The sequence below is a fragment of the Euprymna scolopes genome, chromosome 35 (assembly GCF_053919585.1).
Source record: "Euprymna scolopes isolate OS-2025 chromosome 35, ASM5391958v1, whole genome shotgun sequence".
Taxonomy (NCBI): Eukaryota; Metazoa; Mollusca; class Cephalopoda; order Sepiida; family Sepiolidae; genus Euprymna; species Euprymna scolopes.
The window spans coordinates 31,287,171-31,302,503 of record NC_136516.1 but is presented as its reverse complement, the minus strand read 5'-3'; the positions used below and the strand labels follow the sequence as shown (position 1 = coordinate 31,302,503).

Genomic DNA, 15,333 nt, shown 5'->3' with positions numbered 1-15,333 from the left:
TATGAAAAATGTGTGAAGACCACAACTGAACACCCCTCTAAAACTTTAATAGAATCTCATATTAGTGAAAGATATATTTATACTTTGCATGAGTGAAAGATGTATTTTGCTACTTGATTCCTATTTCAGTCACATAAATTATTTTGAGTTACAAGAACACGCACTCAAGCCAGATTATTTTTCTCTTTTCACTCATGAAAAAGACGCTTGCTCTCAGCATAATGCAGCAGCAGTTTTTCCTCTTTTTTCACCTGTACAAAAAATATGAAAGTGACGTGACGTCCATAAATAAAAGTCTCTTGAGAAAAAAAATATCCGTTGTCTTTTATGCTACCATTTCAGACTCCCAACAGCACTTACGGTCCTGGATATGACCTAAAATTATATCCGATGGTGAGGCCCCACCTTGCGGGCCTTGGGGAGTGTGGAGCCACCCTTTAATTGCCATTGCTTCCAGGTCCACTCTGACCCGGAGTGGTAGTACCTGTTAGGGTCCCAACTATGGGTTAAATAGAATCCGATTTAAAAAACAAATATACTCCATTAAAAATCGTTCCTCAAAATAACTAGATTCGGCATTAAATAACCTGAAAAAGGTTGATATGCCGTAAAACAAAACCAACCAACCAACCCAACAGCACTTAAATCTGCATAATTGCCTTCATCTCATATCTAAATGGTTCTTTGTTTATACATCACTGTTTCCTTATAACAAGCACATGCTAACCATGGCTGCTTGTTTGCTTGCTTCTTTCTCCTTTCTCTCTTCATACTGTTACGTATCTTTCAATGTCTCTCTCTGTTTACCATACCAGTCCATATTTATGGCTTGTATCAGCCAACCGTATTTTTGTACGGAGGAACCTGGATGTATTCATATAACATCAGAGAGGATAGAGTTTGAATATTTTACCCAAAGAGAAAAAATTATTTTCAAGAATGATTGCAACAACACTTACCTTTGTTTTTTTTTTTGTTTTTTTTTTGTTTTTTTTGTGTAGGATGCCAACATATTGAGTTGTTTGTGTGGTTGGTTTCTGTCTGTGATGGATTTGTCAAGACATACGCAATTCTTGAATGAACATTCCCACATCATCACCAAGTGGAATCTGGACCATCTCCGAGAAATAATGGAAATATTCCTCAATAACAATTGGATATCAAGCCTTGCCACAGGATTTGCCATTTTCCAAACAGTACGTTTACAATTTTTTTTCATTTTTTTTTTTATCTATCCTGGTGTTGGATAGCAAGGTCTTGTGTACCCAAATAACAATGGGAATAAATCATCCTGGTTATTGAACTTGAGTGTTGCAATCAAAATCAATCGTCAAAAAATGTCAGAGCAAACTACTTGAACGGAATGGGTGTTGTTTGTTTTTGCAAACGCAACCAAACTAATCCATCCTTTGCTTGCACCAAAAACAAACAATAAAACAGATTTATATTTTCATAAACCAAAATCAACTGTTGACGAAGATCACAGCAAACTAATAAAAAAAAAAGAAGACTTAGACGAAATGGTAGTTGTTTGGCCAGCAGTAAGAATGACTAAATTCCAAATGAGCCGTCAGCCTGACCCCAACCAATCCATCCTCTCCCCACTGTGCCACCATACAGACATTCACAATAAAGCTGATTGGTATTTTATAAATCAAAGTGTTGTCATTTTTTCTGAGTACATTTTTTCTGAGTACAGCACAATATAATACTGAGACATATCTTATTTTAAACGACTTCATAATCTTAATGAAAAACAAATCCAGAATTAAACCTTGGCAAAAAAAATACAGAAAAATACAGAAAAATCTTTATGTATTCAGCAAACAAAACTGTCGTAATCTAAAAATCACTTCAATCAATCAAGTACCTTTTTTTATATAGAAAATCATTTTTTTTTTTCTTTTAATGATTTTTAGCAATTTTCATAGTAAATTGTAACCATTACAAGGCTGATTTTGATCAGGATAATTCGAATTCTCTCCCTTTATTTAAAACATGGCGGAGCAAAACACAAAATTCTATTTAATTTGAATTTTTTTTCGTTTAGTTTCGACAAGCATCCAAAATGATGAATGCATGTCGTCTGATATCTTCAACAACTTCAGTTTATGATCAGCTGAAATTGGGATATTTTCCATGTCTTCCAAAAATATGGGTGACATAAGTGTTCAGCAACATTTGTGCTTACAATGGAGCAATTTGAATAATACTTATAAAGGCATTGCTTGAACAGTATTTTTTATCATCAGAAAGCAATGCTTTATCAATACATAAAATTCACATTCAATCAGCAAGTAAATAAGCAAGATTATCAATTTTATTATTAGATGTGTTCTGATCAACTCGTAGCACTTATGCCCCCGTGATGTACATACTGCTGACGATCCCAGCAATCAACAAAATTCCACCCCTTGAATGCTGATGTCCCTAAATACCAAAAAGTTTTCTATGCTAATAATTTTTTCTTTCGAACCGCTAGACTTTTAAATTTCCTCTATTTCCTGCTTCTCTGACTGTATTAACTTGCTGCCTTTTAAATGCATTGTGAAAAGACATCTCGCTGCTCAACTCCCCACAGTCTCCTAATAGACACACAATCCCAAATAATAGCTCTATTGATTCCAAGTGGCAATATGCCTGGTTTAGACGGGGGGAGGGGGCAAAAAAAATTTAAAAAATAGATTTAAATATTTGAATATCTACTTTTTATGAATTCTATTTAATCTTTCAGAAAAATTCAAACAGAATTTAATTACAAGAAAATTATTAATTATTTTATTTGGAATTTTTATTCTTTAATGAAGAGAAGTTAGTCTTATTCTCATAGTTCATTATTGATAGGTTTTGTCCTCCTATATCTATATTTCATTCTAAAAGCCCCCCCCCCCCCCCCGGATCATGTACTTTTGCTTTACTGTATATTACAACATACTTTTTCTTGCTGGGAACATCATTAAACTGGAACAATTTTTCATTAATCACCTTCCCAACATTGACTGTTTATGTTGTTAGTAAGAAATAAAATTTGTACATTTCTCTATTTATGCCATCTCTCAGATAAACATATATATTTGTTTTAAATAAATATTAACCTATTTATTTCTTTATAAGTAGAATTATTTGATTTCTAAAAACTATTTATCTTAATGAAATGTTGCAAGCTGCCTTGAATACCAGTAAATAATGCAAGCATCCACTTACTGCTTATATAAAATATTTGTCTCCCTTAAAAAATAATTTTCAGGATACTCCATTGGCATTTTTTCTCAAGTTCCTGTCCTGCTGTATTGAAAAACATAATTATTCTGAATGCCATGGCCTTCTGGATCAGTTTAAGCATTCCCTTCTTTGTAAGGTAAGAATTCTATTTGTTTAATCTCTTTTGCACGTAGGAATCATAAAAGCCTATTTGTATGATGGGTAGTGTTCACTTTTTGTTTGTGTATTATGTATACATTTCTAGATCAATTAGGTTTCAAGGACTGCAAAAAATAAGCAAAATGAAAATGACTTTGGGGTTCTTCCAATGGAGCTGATCACACTATAAATAAATGGAATAGAATTTTCAGTTTTGACAAATAAGGACAACGATTTTTTTTTTTTTGTTATTATTATTAAAACATTTTGTAAAAAACAAAAACAAAAAAAAAATGCACCAAAAAATAAATATTTAGTACGCTCCCTGTTTTTCTTAAAACAAATCTTTCCTTATAATAAAAGTTGAGAATGTAATGGAAAATAAAACAACTCGTCAATTGTGAATTTTCTGGGGGTCTTTGAAACCTAATTGATCCACATTTATTATAGACAACACTGTTTTTAATCTCTTTGGACTATTTTCATTATCAACATAATTACTCTATTCATAAAGAGGAACAGAATTACCCAAGACCGGGAATGTAATTTTGTTTTATTTAGTATTAAATTTTAAAGGGATAGCTCCCATAGATGAATTACACCATTATTAATTTTTTTTTTATTTTTTATTTTTTTTTTTTATCACACTAAAACAAGAAATGGGTTGAGTGAAGGATAGAGAGAGAATTGAGAAGAAGGACGGTAAAATGGGAAAAAAAGAAAGATGTTTTAATATAAAAATGTTAAACACACTATTTAACTTTTATTTAGTTTATATGGCTCCGGGCAACACCAGGTAGTCCTACTAGAACATAGAGGAAGAGAAAAATACAACCTACACAGGATTTGAACCTGTGCCAAGGACGAGATCTTGTGAAATTTTAAAATAGCATTTCAAAATTTGATTCTAACTAGCCAATTTTCATTTGTTATTGTTATTCCATGTTATTGGCAATATAATAATGTACTTTCCTACAGTTTATTTTTAAAAATGTGTAGTCCTGACAATTGGTAATATGGAAACATTTTTCCATTATAACCAGAAAATTTAAATCAGCAAAGGGAATAACTTATATTTTATAATTTGAATAATATAACAGTTTGTCTTCTTTGCAATAAAATTTGTTTTTCAGTTTAGAAAGTTGTGCAAACAAATAAAGATTCTCGTCCAGAATTTCCTGTATATTAAAAAACAAAAATAAAGAAAAATCTGTATGATGTATGTATGTGTGTATGTATATATATATATATATATATATATATATATATATATATATATATATATATGACATAACGAAAATATCATATTCCAAAAATCATGTAAATTGATCAAGTAGTTTTATTTTAAAAAAAAAAAAGAAATCAAATTATATGAAAGTCAAAGTGGTGACTGTTTTGTCCACCATTTTGAAAAAATCTAAAAAATACGAGATAACTCAGCAATAATTCAAACTTTTTAGACTTATATTATGAATTCCCAGTATTTACTTAAAAATGATTTTCTTTATCAAAATAAAACTACTGGATCAATTTACGTGATTTTTGGTATATGATATTTTCAGTGCAGGTGTGTTCAGTGGTGCTAAAAAGAAAGTAATTTCCCCTGGCTGCAATGCACCTGTTGTACCATTCCAACAACTTATGGAAGGCCCCATGGGACTCCTCTTATGTGAGCGTGTCAATGACCCTCGTTACAGCCTCTTTCATCTTTTCGGTTGTCTCAAAACAACAGCCTCTAAAATTTTCCTTCAGTTTAGGGAATAACCAAAAGTCACATAGAGCAAGGTCTGGATTATAGGTGAAGAACTGTTTTAATGTCTATGACGATGATGTCTTGATACTTAGATATAGCAGAGGTCAGTCGGTCGTCAAGGTGGGGCTGCTAGATTTGCCTTTGTGTTTCTCCAACAGTCCTTTGGTGTTGGGAGATCTTATGCTGGATACAGATGCGATTCAAATGTATGCCAAAAAGCAACTAGCTTGAATAGCTACCCTCTTTCTTTCTCTAGTTTGTTTGGATACCCTCTTCTCTTTACTTCCAAAAACTAAATAAAGTTTTCACACGTTGTGAATAAATTAGAATAAAGCAAAAAGTTTGTATTTTTAAATTAATCACCTTGTTGTTATTTGTTTTGTTACTCTTAACTCTGTTGTCATTTCTTTTCTTTTTTTTAACCATGTAACACTTGTATTACTGATTTTTTTTTTTTTTCTTCCATCAATTTTGTAGCCCAAGGGAGAACGAGCTTCGATCAGTCAGATGCCACCAAACTTCTGTCTAGTCGGAGATCTTCATTGGCAAGAGCACACATGTCAGTGCTTAGTGCGCCACCTGCTGGCCAGCCTGACAAACATTTACGACATCTTGCAACTTCTCAAATACCTACATCAATGCAACATTACATCTGTGTTCACACAAATGCCAGGTATGTATAGCGTCTTTTGCAGAAAATGTTTTACTTAGAAATAAAAACATTGGTTGTCCATAATTCAACCTATTTAAAAGACAAAAAATACAGAAAAAATCTTTATGGTGTACATACCCATGATGAATCAAAAACATATTCCAAAAATCAAGTAGTTTTTCTTTTTTTACTAAGGAAATCCTTTTTTGAAAACAATTTTTAGCAATTAATAGTTAACGGTAGTCATTACAAAGCTAATTTTGATTTCTATTTCTGGAGAGGTTGTTAAAGGGGAGGTAACCAACGATTCTACCTTTTCAGGAGCAAGACACCCCATCCTCTCTTCCTTATAAAATTTGATTTTCTTAGTTTAAAAAAATCTACTTATTCTGAGCTGGACCCTGTCCTCTCTAAACGCTTCACAAATGCCTAGCCAAGTCTTGCTTCCCTGATAGCTGAAAAATTACCTCCATTGTAACAATATTAAAAAATTATGGCAAATAGAACTTGCCCACTCCATTATCACCTCATTAGTCTCTTCCCTGTTTTCGCTAAAATCTCTGCGTCTTGAATGAATCTAACACTAATCCACCATCTTGTAAATGCTAGGCTTCTTTCTGACTAACAGTATGGATTTAGGCAAGCCCGTTCTATGGAAAATATTTTAATGTTCATCTCTGAATGCATATACCATCTATTGGATAAGGCAGGAGAAGCCAGGACTTTAACCTTTTGATGTATCCAAAACCTTTGACAAGATCTGGCGTGACAGGCTTCTCATGAAAATTCAATTATCAAGCATTTCTGGACTGAACATAAGCAGATCTGGACAAGAGAAAAATCCAGGTTTTCCTCGATGGCCACATATCTAAACAACATTAATATTAATGCAGGTGTGACTTGGGGGTTGATCCCTGGACCTTTATTATTTTTTTTATTTTTTTTTTATTTTTTTTTTTTTTACATGGAGATCACCACTTATCAAGGCCCGGAAGCCATTCGGGGATAAGGGTTATTGCGTGTACAGTAAACAATGGGATAGTATCGTAGTAATCGTTAGTATTGGAGATTTGATAAAGTGTCTTACTTAAGGGGGCAGTTCATCAGGAATTTGTTTATGTTAGACTTGAAGACATCCAAGGTGTAGTCAGGTGGGAACAGGCAAACGGAAGAGAGTTCCACAGGCGTGCACTTCTAAGAAGGAAGCTTTGCTCATGGAATCTACGCTTTGATTTAGGCACAGATAAAGAGTGGGAAAAATTAATGACAGTGGTTTCAGCTAGACGGGTGTTTTTTATTCCTCATGTTCATAAATGATCTCCTGGATAAAATTGTATCTGAGATGGGTATGTTTGCTGATGACATGATGCTCTATAATAGACATGAGGCAAAAACGAACGTACACATATCCAAATCAATGGCGGAAACTCTAGAAAATAACTTTCAATCTGTAGTAACATGGGGCCATAATTAGATGGTAACATTTAATGCTACTAATTTTCGCCAACTAATCCTCTGGCCTGTTTGGGGTAGGATTGAAACTGCCATCTTGAAAAGGGAAAATTTTTCCGAAATTAATAATGGAATACGTCGCATGAATTACAAGTAAGACATTTTACCATACAACTGAATAAATATATATATATACAATATATATATATATATATATATATGTACTTATTGATTTGTAAATCGCCACTTGTTCTCGTCTCCTCTTACCAACAGTGACTATAATTCATTCCTCGCATTGTGACAGCCTTCTAAATCTCTTTTACGTATTATTTTATGTTTTTTGTTGTTGTAGGTTTAAATTATAGCTCCAACATCTAATATTAAAACCTGTTTTCCTTGTCCATGGAATTTCCACAGGTCGCACTGCTTTTAATGTTGATGTTTTTAAAATGCATTATATGCTTTTGTTTTTTGTCCTTGTAGGTTTAAATTATAGCCAATTGTTAAAAGTGGCTCAAATTCTTCATGAAAATCAGTTGTCCATTTCTTTCCATCTGTTCCTGGTCAGCGACCAGAAAGCTCTCACAGCACAGCTTGAACCTCTCATTGTAAATATTGTCAACAAAAAGCTCTACGACGATGCCCGCATGCTGTGTGAATTTACGAAAATCAATCACGAAGACGTCACCATGAAGGAGGTGAGCACAAAACAAATTCGATCCTGGATATGACCTTAAACTATATCCGATGGTGAGGCTCCACCTTGCGGGCTTTGGGGAGTGTGGAGCCACCCTTTAATTGCCATTGCTCCCAGGTCCACTCTGACCCGGAGTGGTAGTACCTGTTAGGGTCCCAACTATGGGTTAAATAGAATCTGACGTAAAAAAAAAAATATACTCCATTAAAAATCGTTCCTCAAAATAACTAGATTCGGCATTAAATAACCTGAAAAAGGTTGATATGCCGTAAAACAAAAACAACCAACAAAACAAATTCGTCAGTCTCTATTAAATTTTTCTACTAGGCATGTTTCTATTGATAGCACCTTGTTTTGAAATGGAAATGACTCTAAAACTGTCACTTCCTCTACATTGGGTACACAAAAGGTGCGATGGAAATACTTATAGGTTGAGAGAAGTGTAAAACAATGGAAATGAATGAAAGCGGAGCACAAGGTGGAGCTGGTGCTAGTGTGATTGCAAGAATTAGGAATTGTTGGGAGTAAGTTTAGGGAACTTTTGTCATTACTAATTAGTAGAGAGTTACCATTGTCAACCAAGGGAAGAATCTATCAGTCATATGCAATATGATGCATGGAACTGAAATTTTTCCAATGAGGTTTGAGGACATGTGTTGCATGGTGAGAAATGGTATGAGACTCATATAATGAGTATGCAATGTATCTTAAAGACAGATTTATATCTTATGATCTTAGAGGGAGATTGAATTTTGACAGCCTGAGAAATATGTTTCAAGAGAGTAGACTCTGATGGAATGGCCACATTTAAATAATGGCTGAGTTATTAAATCAGATGTAGACCATTTAAAGTAGCAAGTGATAAAAATTTACCTGAAAGATAAATTAAGACCTGACCAGAGATAGATTACTATGTAATTGATTTATCTCTTTGTCAAGCGATGATATGACTTCTAATATGAATATTATATGAAACAAATAAGGTATGCTTTTTATTTAATTCATAATTAACCATCAAAGGCTGATAATAAACTAATTAATTAACCAACAATTACTAACTAGCAGAGCATTACCACTGGCAACCAAGGGAAGCGTCTACCAGGCATGTGTATGCAGTGTGATCATGTGTAGAAATGAAATCTGGCCAGTGAGGGTTGACGATGGTACATTGGATGTGTAATCTAAGTTCAGGGAACTTTTGCAATTACTAACCAGCAGAGTGAAATCATATGAGAATGATATGAGGCTTAAAGACTGGCTTAGATCTGAAGAACTCAGAGGATAGCATTACCATTGTCAACCAAGAGAAAAAACTATCAGGTATGTTTCCCGGGAGAGGAGTAGAGGGAGTGGGGGGGAGGGCTTGATTAGATATTTGAAATAAATCTTGGCTTTTAGATTTTAATTTGAATCCGAATTATTTTATGAAAATTTTTTATTGCATTGAGTGACTACAGTTTGAACTAAGAGATTGAAAAACTAGCTTGATTTTTTTTTTAGGTTGTAAATGAAAAAGAAGAACTTGAGAAAAGTCGTGCCTGGCTTTCTGAATTGGTTCGGATCAATTTCTGGAAGGAATGCCTCAACAAATTCACCAAACATGGAGTGTCACCCATGAAAATTGTTCAGTTTTATCTGGTTTGTTTCTTTTTTTATTTATTTATTTTTTATTTTTTTGGTTGTTGTACAAGAGATTAAGAGTGAATCCTGTTGATTGTAATTGAGATATAATCTTTCCATTTTGGTTGTGAAGGTGGCACTCTGAGATATCAAATGAATTAGCAACAGCTACTTTTCTTGAAAATTGTGAACCGGATGATGGGAATCAAAGAACTTCCTATACTGTGTTATAGTATGAATATATGGATGGTCCATGTTGAATGTGAAGCAAAGCTTGCATAATCCCTAACTACTTCTCTCCTGATTCCAGTGGCAAGAAGCCCAGGACGACTGGAAACAATGCCAAGATAGGGAAAAAGCACATACAGCACCTGGTATTGATTTTAACTTCAAAACGTTCTTAATGTCATAATCTTAATATATATATATATATATTAACTAGCAGTTCCAACAGGCTTTGCTCGGCCCCTATGTACTGTTCATAAGGTTATGTGCATATGTATATATTAAAAAGTGTGAATATGTAAAGTAATGCCTTTCTGTCTAATATTATTCCTTTACTACTATAGAGGTCCTGGATATGACCTTAAACTATATCCGATGGTGAGGCCCCAGCTTGCAGGCCTTAGGGAGTTTTGGAGCCACCCTTTAATTGCCATTGCTCCCAGATCCACTCTGACCCGGAGTGGTAGTACCTATTAGGGTCCCAACTATGGGTTAAATATAATACGACTTAAAAAACAAATATACTATATTAAAAAATCGATTTTCAAAATCACCAGATTCAGCATTAAATAACCTGAAAAGGGTTTATATGCCGTAAAACAAAACAACCAACCAACTTACTACTATAGAGAAAAGACAGACAGACATTTTCGCTTTCATAGATATATAGATAGATTGGATGCAATATATAGTAATGATTTAAAAAGTATTAAAAAAAAGACTCATACGCCACCGCCGAGAATCGACACCAAAAGGTTCAGCTCACGATTTACTTTGCCCCTGCCGTCAACAACTAGGCTATGAAAACATGTTTACTGCAAGGCTAAAAATTAAAACATGAACCAATAGCTACTACGTTATGCATTCGTAATGCCGGCGTTCAACCTTCGCCTGGCAAATTGCATTCTTTTTAATTTTCACACTTTTGCACCAAGTTTTCCGGGCTAAAACCCAAATATAAAGTTTTGCATGGATTCAAATACCTTATATATGAAGTTTCATGTCTGTAGACCAAAAACTCTAGGAGTTTGGTAGGCAAAATTTGGTAAACAAAAATATATACGTATACATAAATATATATGGAAACAATTTTGTGTTTATTATAAACATTTTACGCAAATATTACGCAAGTATAAATCATGTAGAATATCTGCATTGATATAACCGTACGTAATAGTTAACTAAAGATGATGATTCCATAAGAAAACCGAAGCAACTAATAGGGAATTAATTAAAATGAATGCTTAAAAGAATATGCAAATTAGCTAGATATTTTGCTAGAGAATGCAATTCCACAAGCCATATATAAGAAAATTGTATTTTCTTTTTAAATAAATAGAAAAGAGGGTTTTTAATATGAATATCAATACACACAAAAGAAAAACGAATTTATAGGAGTATAGATATAATTTTCTTTATTTATACAAACATTATTGGCTACATATGTGCATACATGTGTTAGCTAAGATTTCTTTTTTTTTTAATTACATTTTCACCCCAAACAAGGCACATTGCCACTTTGTTGTAGGGGACTACTATCGGGGATATAAGCATCAGGGGTACTGTGTAGGAAGTTGGGCAGCAAGATGTCGGTTCACGTTGCACTTGAACTTCTGCATGTCAGTGCAGTCGGGGAAGCAGGACCCGGAAAGGAATTCTAAAGTCTAGCTGTTCTGGGGAAGAAACTTCTGGAGTAGAAGGCTCTCTTGCATTTAGGAATCTCTACTGTGAAGGAGTGGGATTTAGCTGCTTGTCAGGTTTGTCAGGGGTATTTACGTTGTAGGGGCACAAGTGCTTGCAGTTCGTCAGAGCATTCTCCGTTAAAGTACTTGTAGAACAGGCAGAGGGATGCAACATTTTGTTGATGGGACAGAGGCTGAAGTTTAGCTGACAGTTCAGGGCCTATCAGATTGGTGACTCTCTTTTGAACCTTGTCTAGGAGCGAGAGACTAGTGGCAAATGCACCAGCCCAAATGTGACAAAAATACTCCATACATGGGTGAATGGTGGCCTTATAGAGGTGTAGGATACTTTCAGGCGTTAGTAGCTTTCTTCTATACTCTCTCTTTCTCTCTTTATAGGTTTAGCCTCTCCTTCTCTCTCTCTCTTTCTTCCATGTTCATTTGGCCTCGGCAACAAAATATAAAAACAACAAAAAAAAAGATACATTTCTCGTCTGCCTAAAATTAAATCTTTAAATTTTCATTTAAATACATAATCCAATTTAAGGATTATGTCACAATGGACGCCTGAAAAATCTTGTTAAAAGTTTGGAGGATAAACGTGTCTTGCATCTTGCTTAAAAAAGTTCCTGTCATACCACTACATGATTAAAAAAAAAATACTCTGCCATGTCAACACATGCTTAAAAGTCTCTCATGTTTTTTTCCTCTGCTCTTTTTTATCCTTTCTCTTCCTCTGATCTTGCACCTGAAGGCAAAGTGTGTTGGTGGGGATCCTTTTACGTAACCTTTTGTCTTTTAATAATATTTTCGTTTGTCTTTTAATAATATTTTCTTTTGTCTTTTAATAATATTTTCTTTTGTCTTTTAATAATATTTTCTTTTGTCTTTTAATAATATTTTCTTTTATCTTTTAATATTTTCTTTTGTCTTTTAATAATATTTTCTTTTGTCTTTTAGACTGCAATCAAAAATTGTCAAAATGGCAGCAGTAATATGAACGAACAGGCCATCATGTATGAGTTGTGCGTGACGAGCCTACTTGACGCTCCAGATCCCTCTGGAAATCTTTATGCAAATACAGTCAATGAACTCAGCCACAAGATGTGGTACTGTCGCATTATGGCGAGGGTACCAAAGATTGAGGTAAGGCACAAGGACAAGTTTAAAGTGCTAACCACGCTCTACACATCCTTACCACGGTTTACTTTAAAAACTCGTCAGCAACATTATGGCAGTGTCATCCCTCCTAAAGTTAATACCAGTAAAAGCGAAAAAGAAAAGGAAAAAAGATAAAAGTTGAGAAGTTTCACTTTATCAAAAGTCTCAGCCTTTATTTTTTGTTGGTTTCAATTTATTTAAAAACTCACAAATGGAATAATTTTGTATCACTTTTATGTACTCTTATGAATAAACCGTATGTCTAGAATCTTCTCCTAGCTTTGATCCATGTCCATAACATGATTTTGATGCTAGGAAATGTCTTAGATTTCATACTTAAGCTTAAGAGGTCTTAAGAAGGAATTGAAATTCAGGAAATTTTGTTACATTGGAGTCTAATGACTATGGATCAAAATTAATGCAAATCTGAAATATTTAAATTTTCGAATGAAATGCTATGATCATATTATGCCCTCTAAAGACCTCCAAAATAATTTTATAATTTTTAAATCTATGTATAATATCTATTGTTAAAATTTCACAAAAACTTCATTTTCGTGAATGACTTGCAGCCTCACTTTTACCTAAAACGAAATTAAACTAAATATGATACACATCACCCACACTCATCATCTTGTCTGATACATTGTATGCAATCTGCATCGCAAAGTGAATAGAAAAGAAATCCAACTCGCTTTTTCTTTGTAACAACATTTATTTCCTCATTGTTATATCTACATGATCTCAAACGTTCTCCACATCTCTAACTTGATCTCTAACATTATTCACGTTTTTTTTTTCTTTACCAGTGACATCATTTTACATGCATTTCTATATGTGTGTCTGCACTCTGTTACATGTCTAATAGATCTCTTCTAAAGATTCATAATAATTGGTTAATTAGTTTCAGTGTGTACTCAAAAAGGCAGATACTTTGATCTAAATGACTAAATACAAACGCTTTTTTTTTTTTCATTTATCTCTCTTATATTAGCATTAAAATGTCTCACTGTTGTTTAAATCAATAAAAACATCCGTCTATTCAGGTTAGTGTTTCAGCACAACCTCCCTTTCCTAGATGCATTGCCTTCACAGCTGAGGAACTCCATCCTACCTTTATATGGTAACCCTCCAGAACATCAGGGAGAAGTTAACAAATGCTTTCTCAAGGGTAACCTGGAACTGTGCAAGGCAGGGTCATTCATTTCCCTGGGGTATTGTTCATACCCGCTTACCTGAATGTATATACAGCATCTAGTATTCTCAGATTGTCACCCATCTGGTACTGACCATTTATATCAGCAAGATCTGCAGAGTTTTTCCAGGGCATCCGCAACATCAACAGATATGAAAATTAACAATAGGTAGTACCAATGTATTAGTGCATCTTACCGAGACAATTTGGCATTCGCGTCTGAAACCAGAGTCCTTGGCTAACGGGTAAAGTCACTAAATACTGTATTGAGTTGATATGGAGAAAATAATTTTGTGTAAGCATTTCATAATTTTGATTCTAGGAAATGTTTTAGAATTGGGACTTCAGCTTAACAGGTCTTAAGAAGGAATTTTGTTTATTCGACATTCAATGACGATAGATCAAAATTAATGCAAATCTGAAATATTTGAATTTTCAGATGGAATGTTGTAAGCATATTATGCCCTCAAAAAACCTTTAAAAATATTTATTAATCGATGTATAATATGCATCATTAAAATTTCACAAAGATTAGAGTGCACTGAATTTTCATGAATGACTTGCAGCCTCACTTAGCTAAAACTAAATATAGTCCACATCATCCACATTTATGCCTAGTAGATGTTTTCTAAAAAAAAACTTCATAATGATCGGTTAATTAGTTTCAATGAGTACTGACCATTTATGTTTATATATATATATAAATGGTCAGTACTCATTGAAACTAATTAACCGATCATTATGAAGTTTTTTAGAAAATATATATATATATTTTTACAAAGGCATCATCACTTATCAAGGCCAAGAGGCGACTCAAGGATAAGGGTTAAAGAGTGTACAGTAGACAATTGGACAATAAAGTAATCATTAGTAATGGAAATTCGGTAAATTTGTTAACTTATATGGAACGGCTCATCAAAAACTTGTTTATGTTAGACTTGAAGACAACTATATTGTAGTCAGCTGGAAAGCAGGAAAACGGAAGACAGTTCCACAGGCGTGCAGTTCTAAGAAAGAAGCTTTGTTCATGGAATCTACATTTAGGTTACGAATATCAGACCTTTATAATTATGGATGGCCTAAATACTTTTTTTCCAACACTCCAAAATATTAGCCCAGTCTAATATTAAGCCAGCAATGGAGTTATAGGCATAAAATATTAAAAACAAATTTAAGTCAGTAAAGTTTAGTTATAAAAAAAAATCAAAGTTTATTTTTTTTTTTTTTTTGCTCATAAAAAATTGGGTACTGATCCAGTTTATGACATAATCTCTGGCAACTTCGTGTCTGGCAGATTACACAAGCAGCTGGAATATCCCAAAGCGAAGACCATTAGATGCTTGATTCAAAATGCAACACCTTCTTTCACTATGTTAAGAATGGCTTCCTAAGTAGAAAGCCAAGTTTAACATGGGGAAAAGGTAAGGTCATATCATGTTGAAAGCTATTTTCAGTTAAAAAATTTTTTTTTTTTTTTTTTTTTAATAAATTTCACACTTTCATTCAAATTTATCTTTTGACAACTGATTGGATAAT

General features: G+C 33.6%; 1 protein-coding gene across 1 annotated transcript in view; it reads left to right on the top strand.

Annotated features, from left to right (window-relative positions):
- The window catches only part of LOC145259792 (spatacsin-like), a 176,290-nt gene that overhangs the window by 80,382 nt on the left and 80,575 nt on the right, over positions 1-15,333 (top strand). Inside the window, exons 24-29 of the mRNA XM_080117557.1 lie at positions 1,002-1,196; positions 3,248-3,358; positions 5,591-5,786; positions 7,701-7,915; positions 9,415-9,552; positions 12,402-12,587. Coding sequence (XP_079973683.1) covers positions 1,002-1,196; positions 3,248-3,358; positions 5,591-5,786; positions 7,701-7,915; positions 9,415-9,552; positions 12,402-12,587 — 1,041 coding nt within the window. The remainder of the gene's footprint in view (positions 1-1,001; positions 1,197-3,247; positions 3,359-5,590; positions 5,787-7,700; positions 7,916-9,414; positions 9,553-12,401; positions 12,588-15,333) is intronic.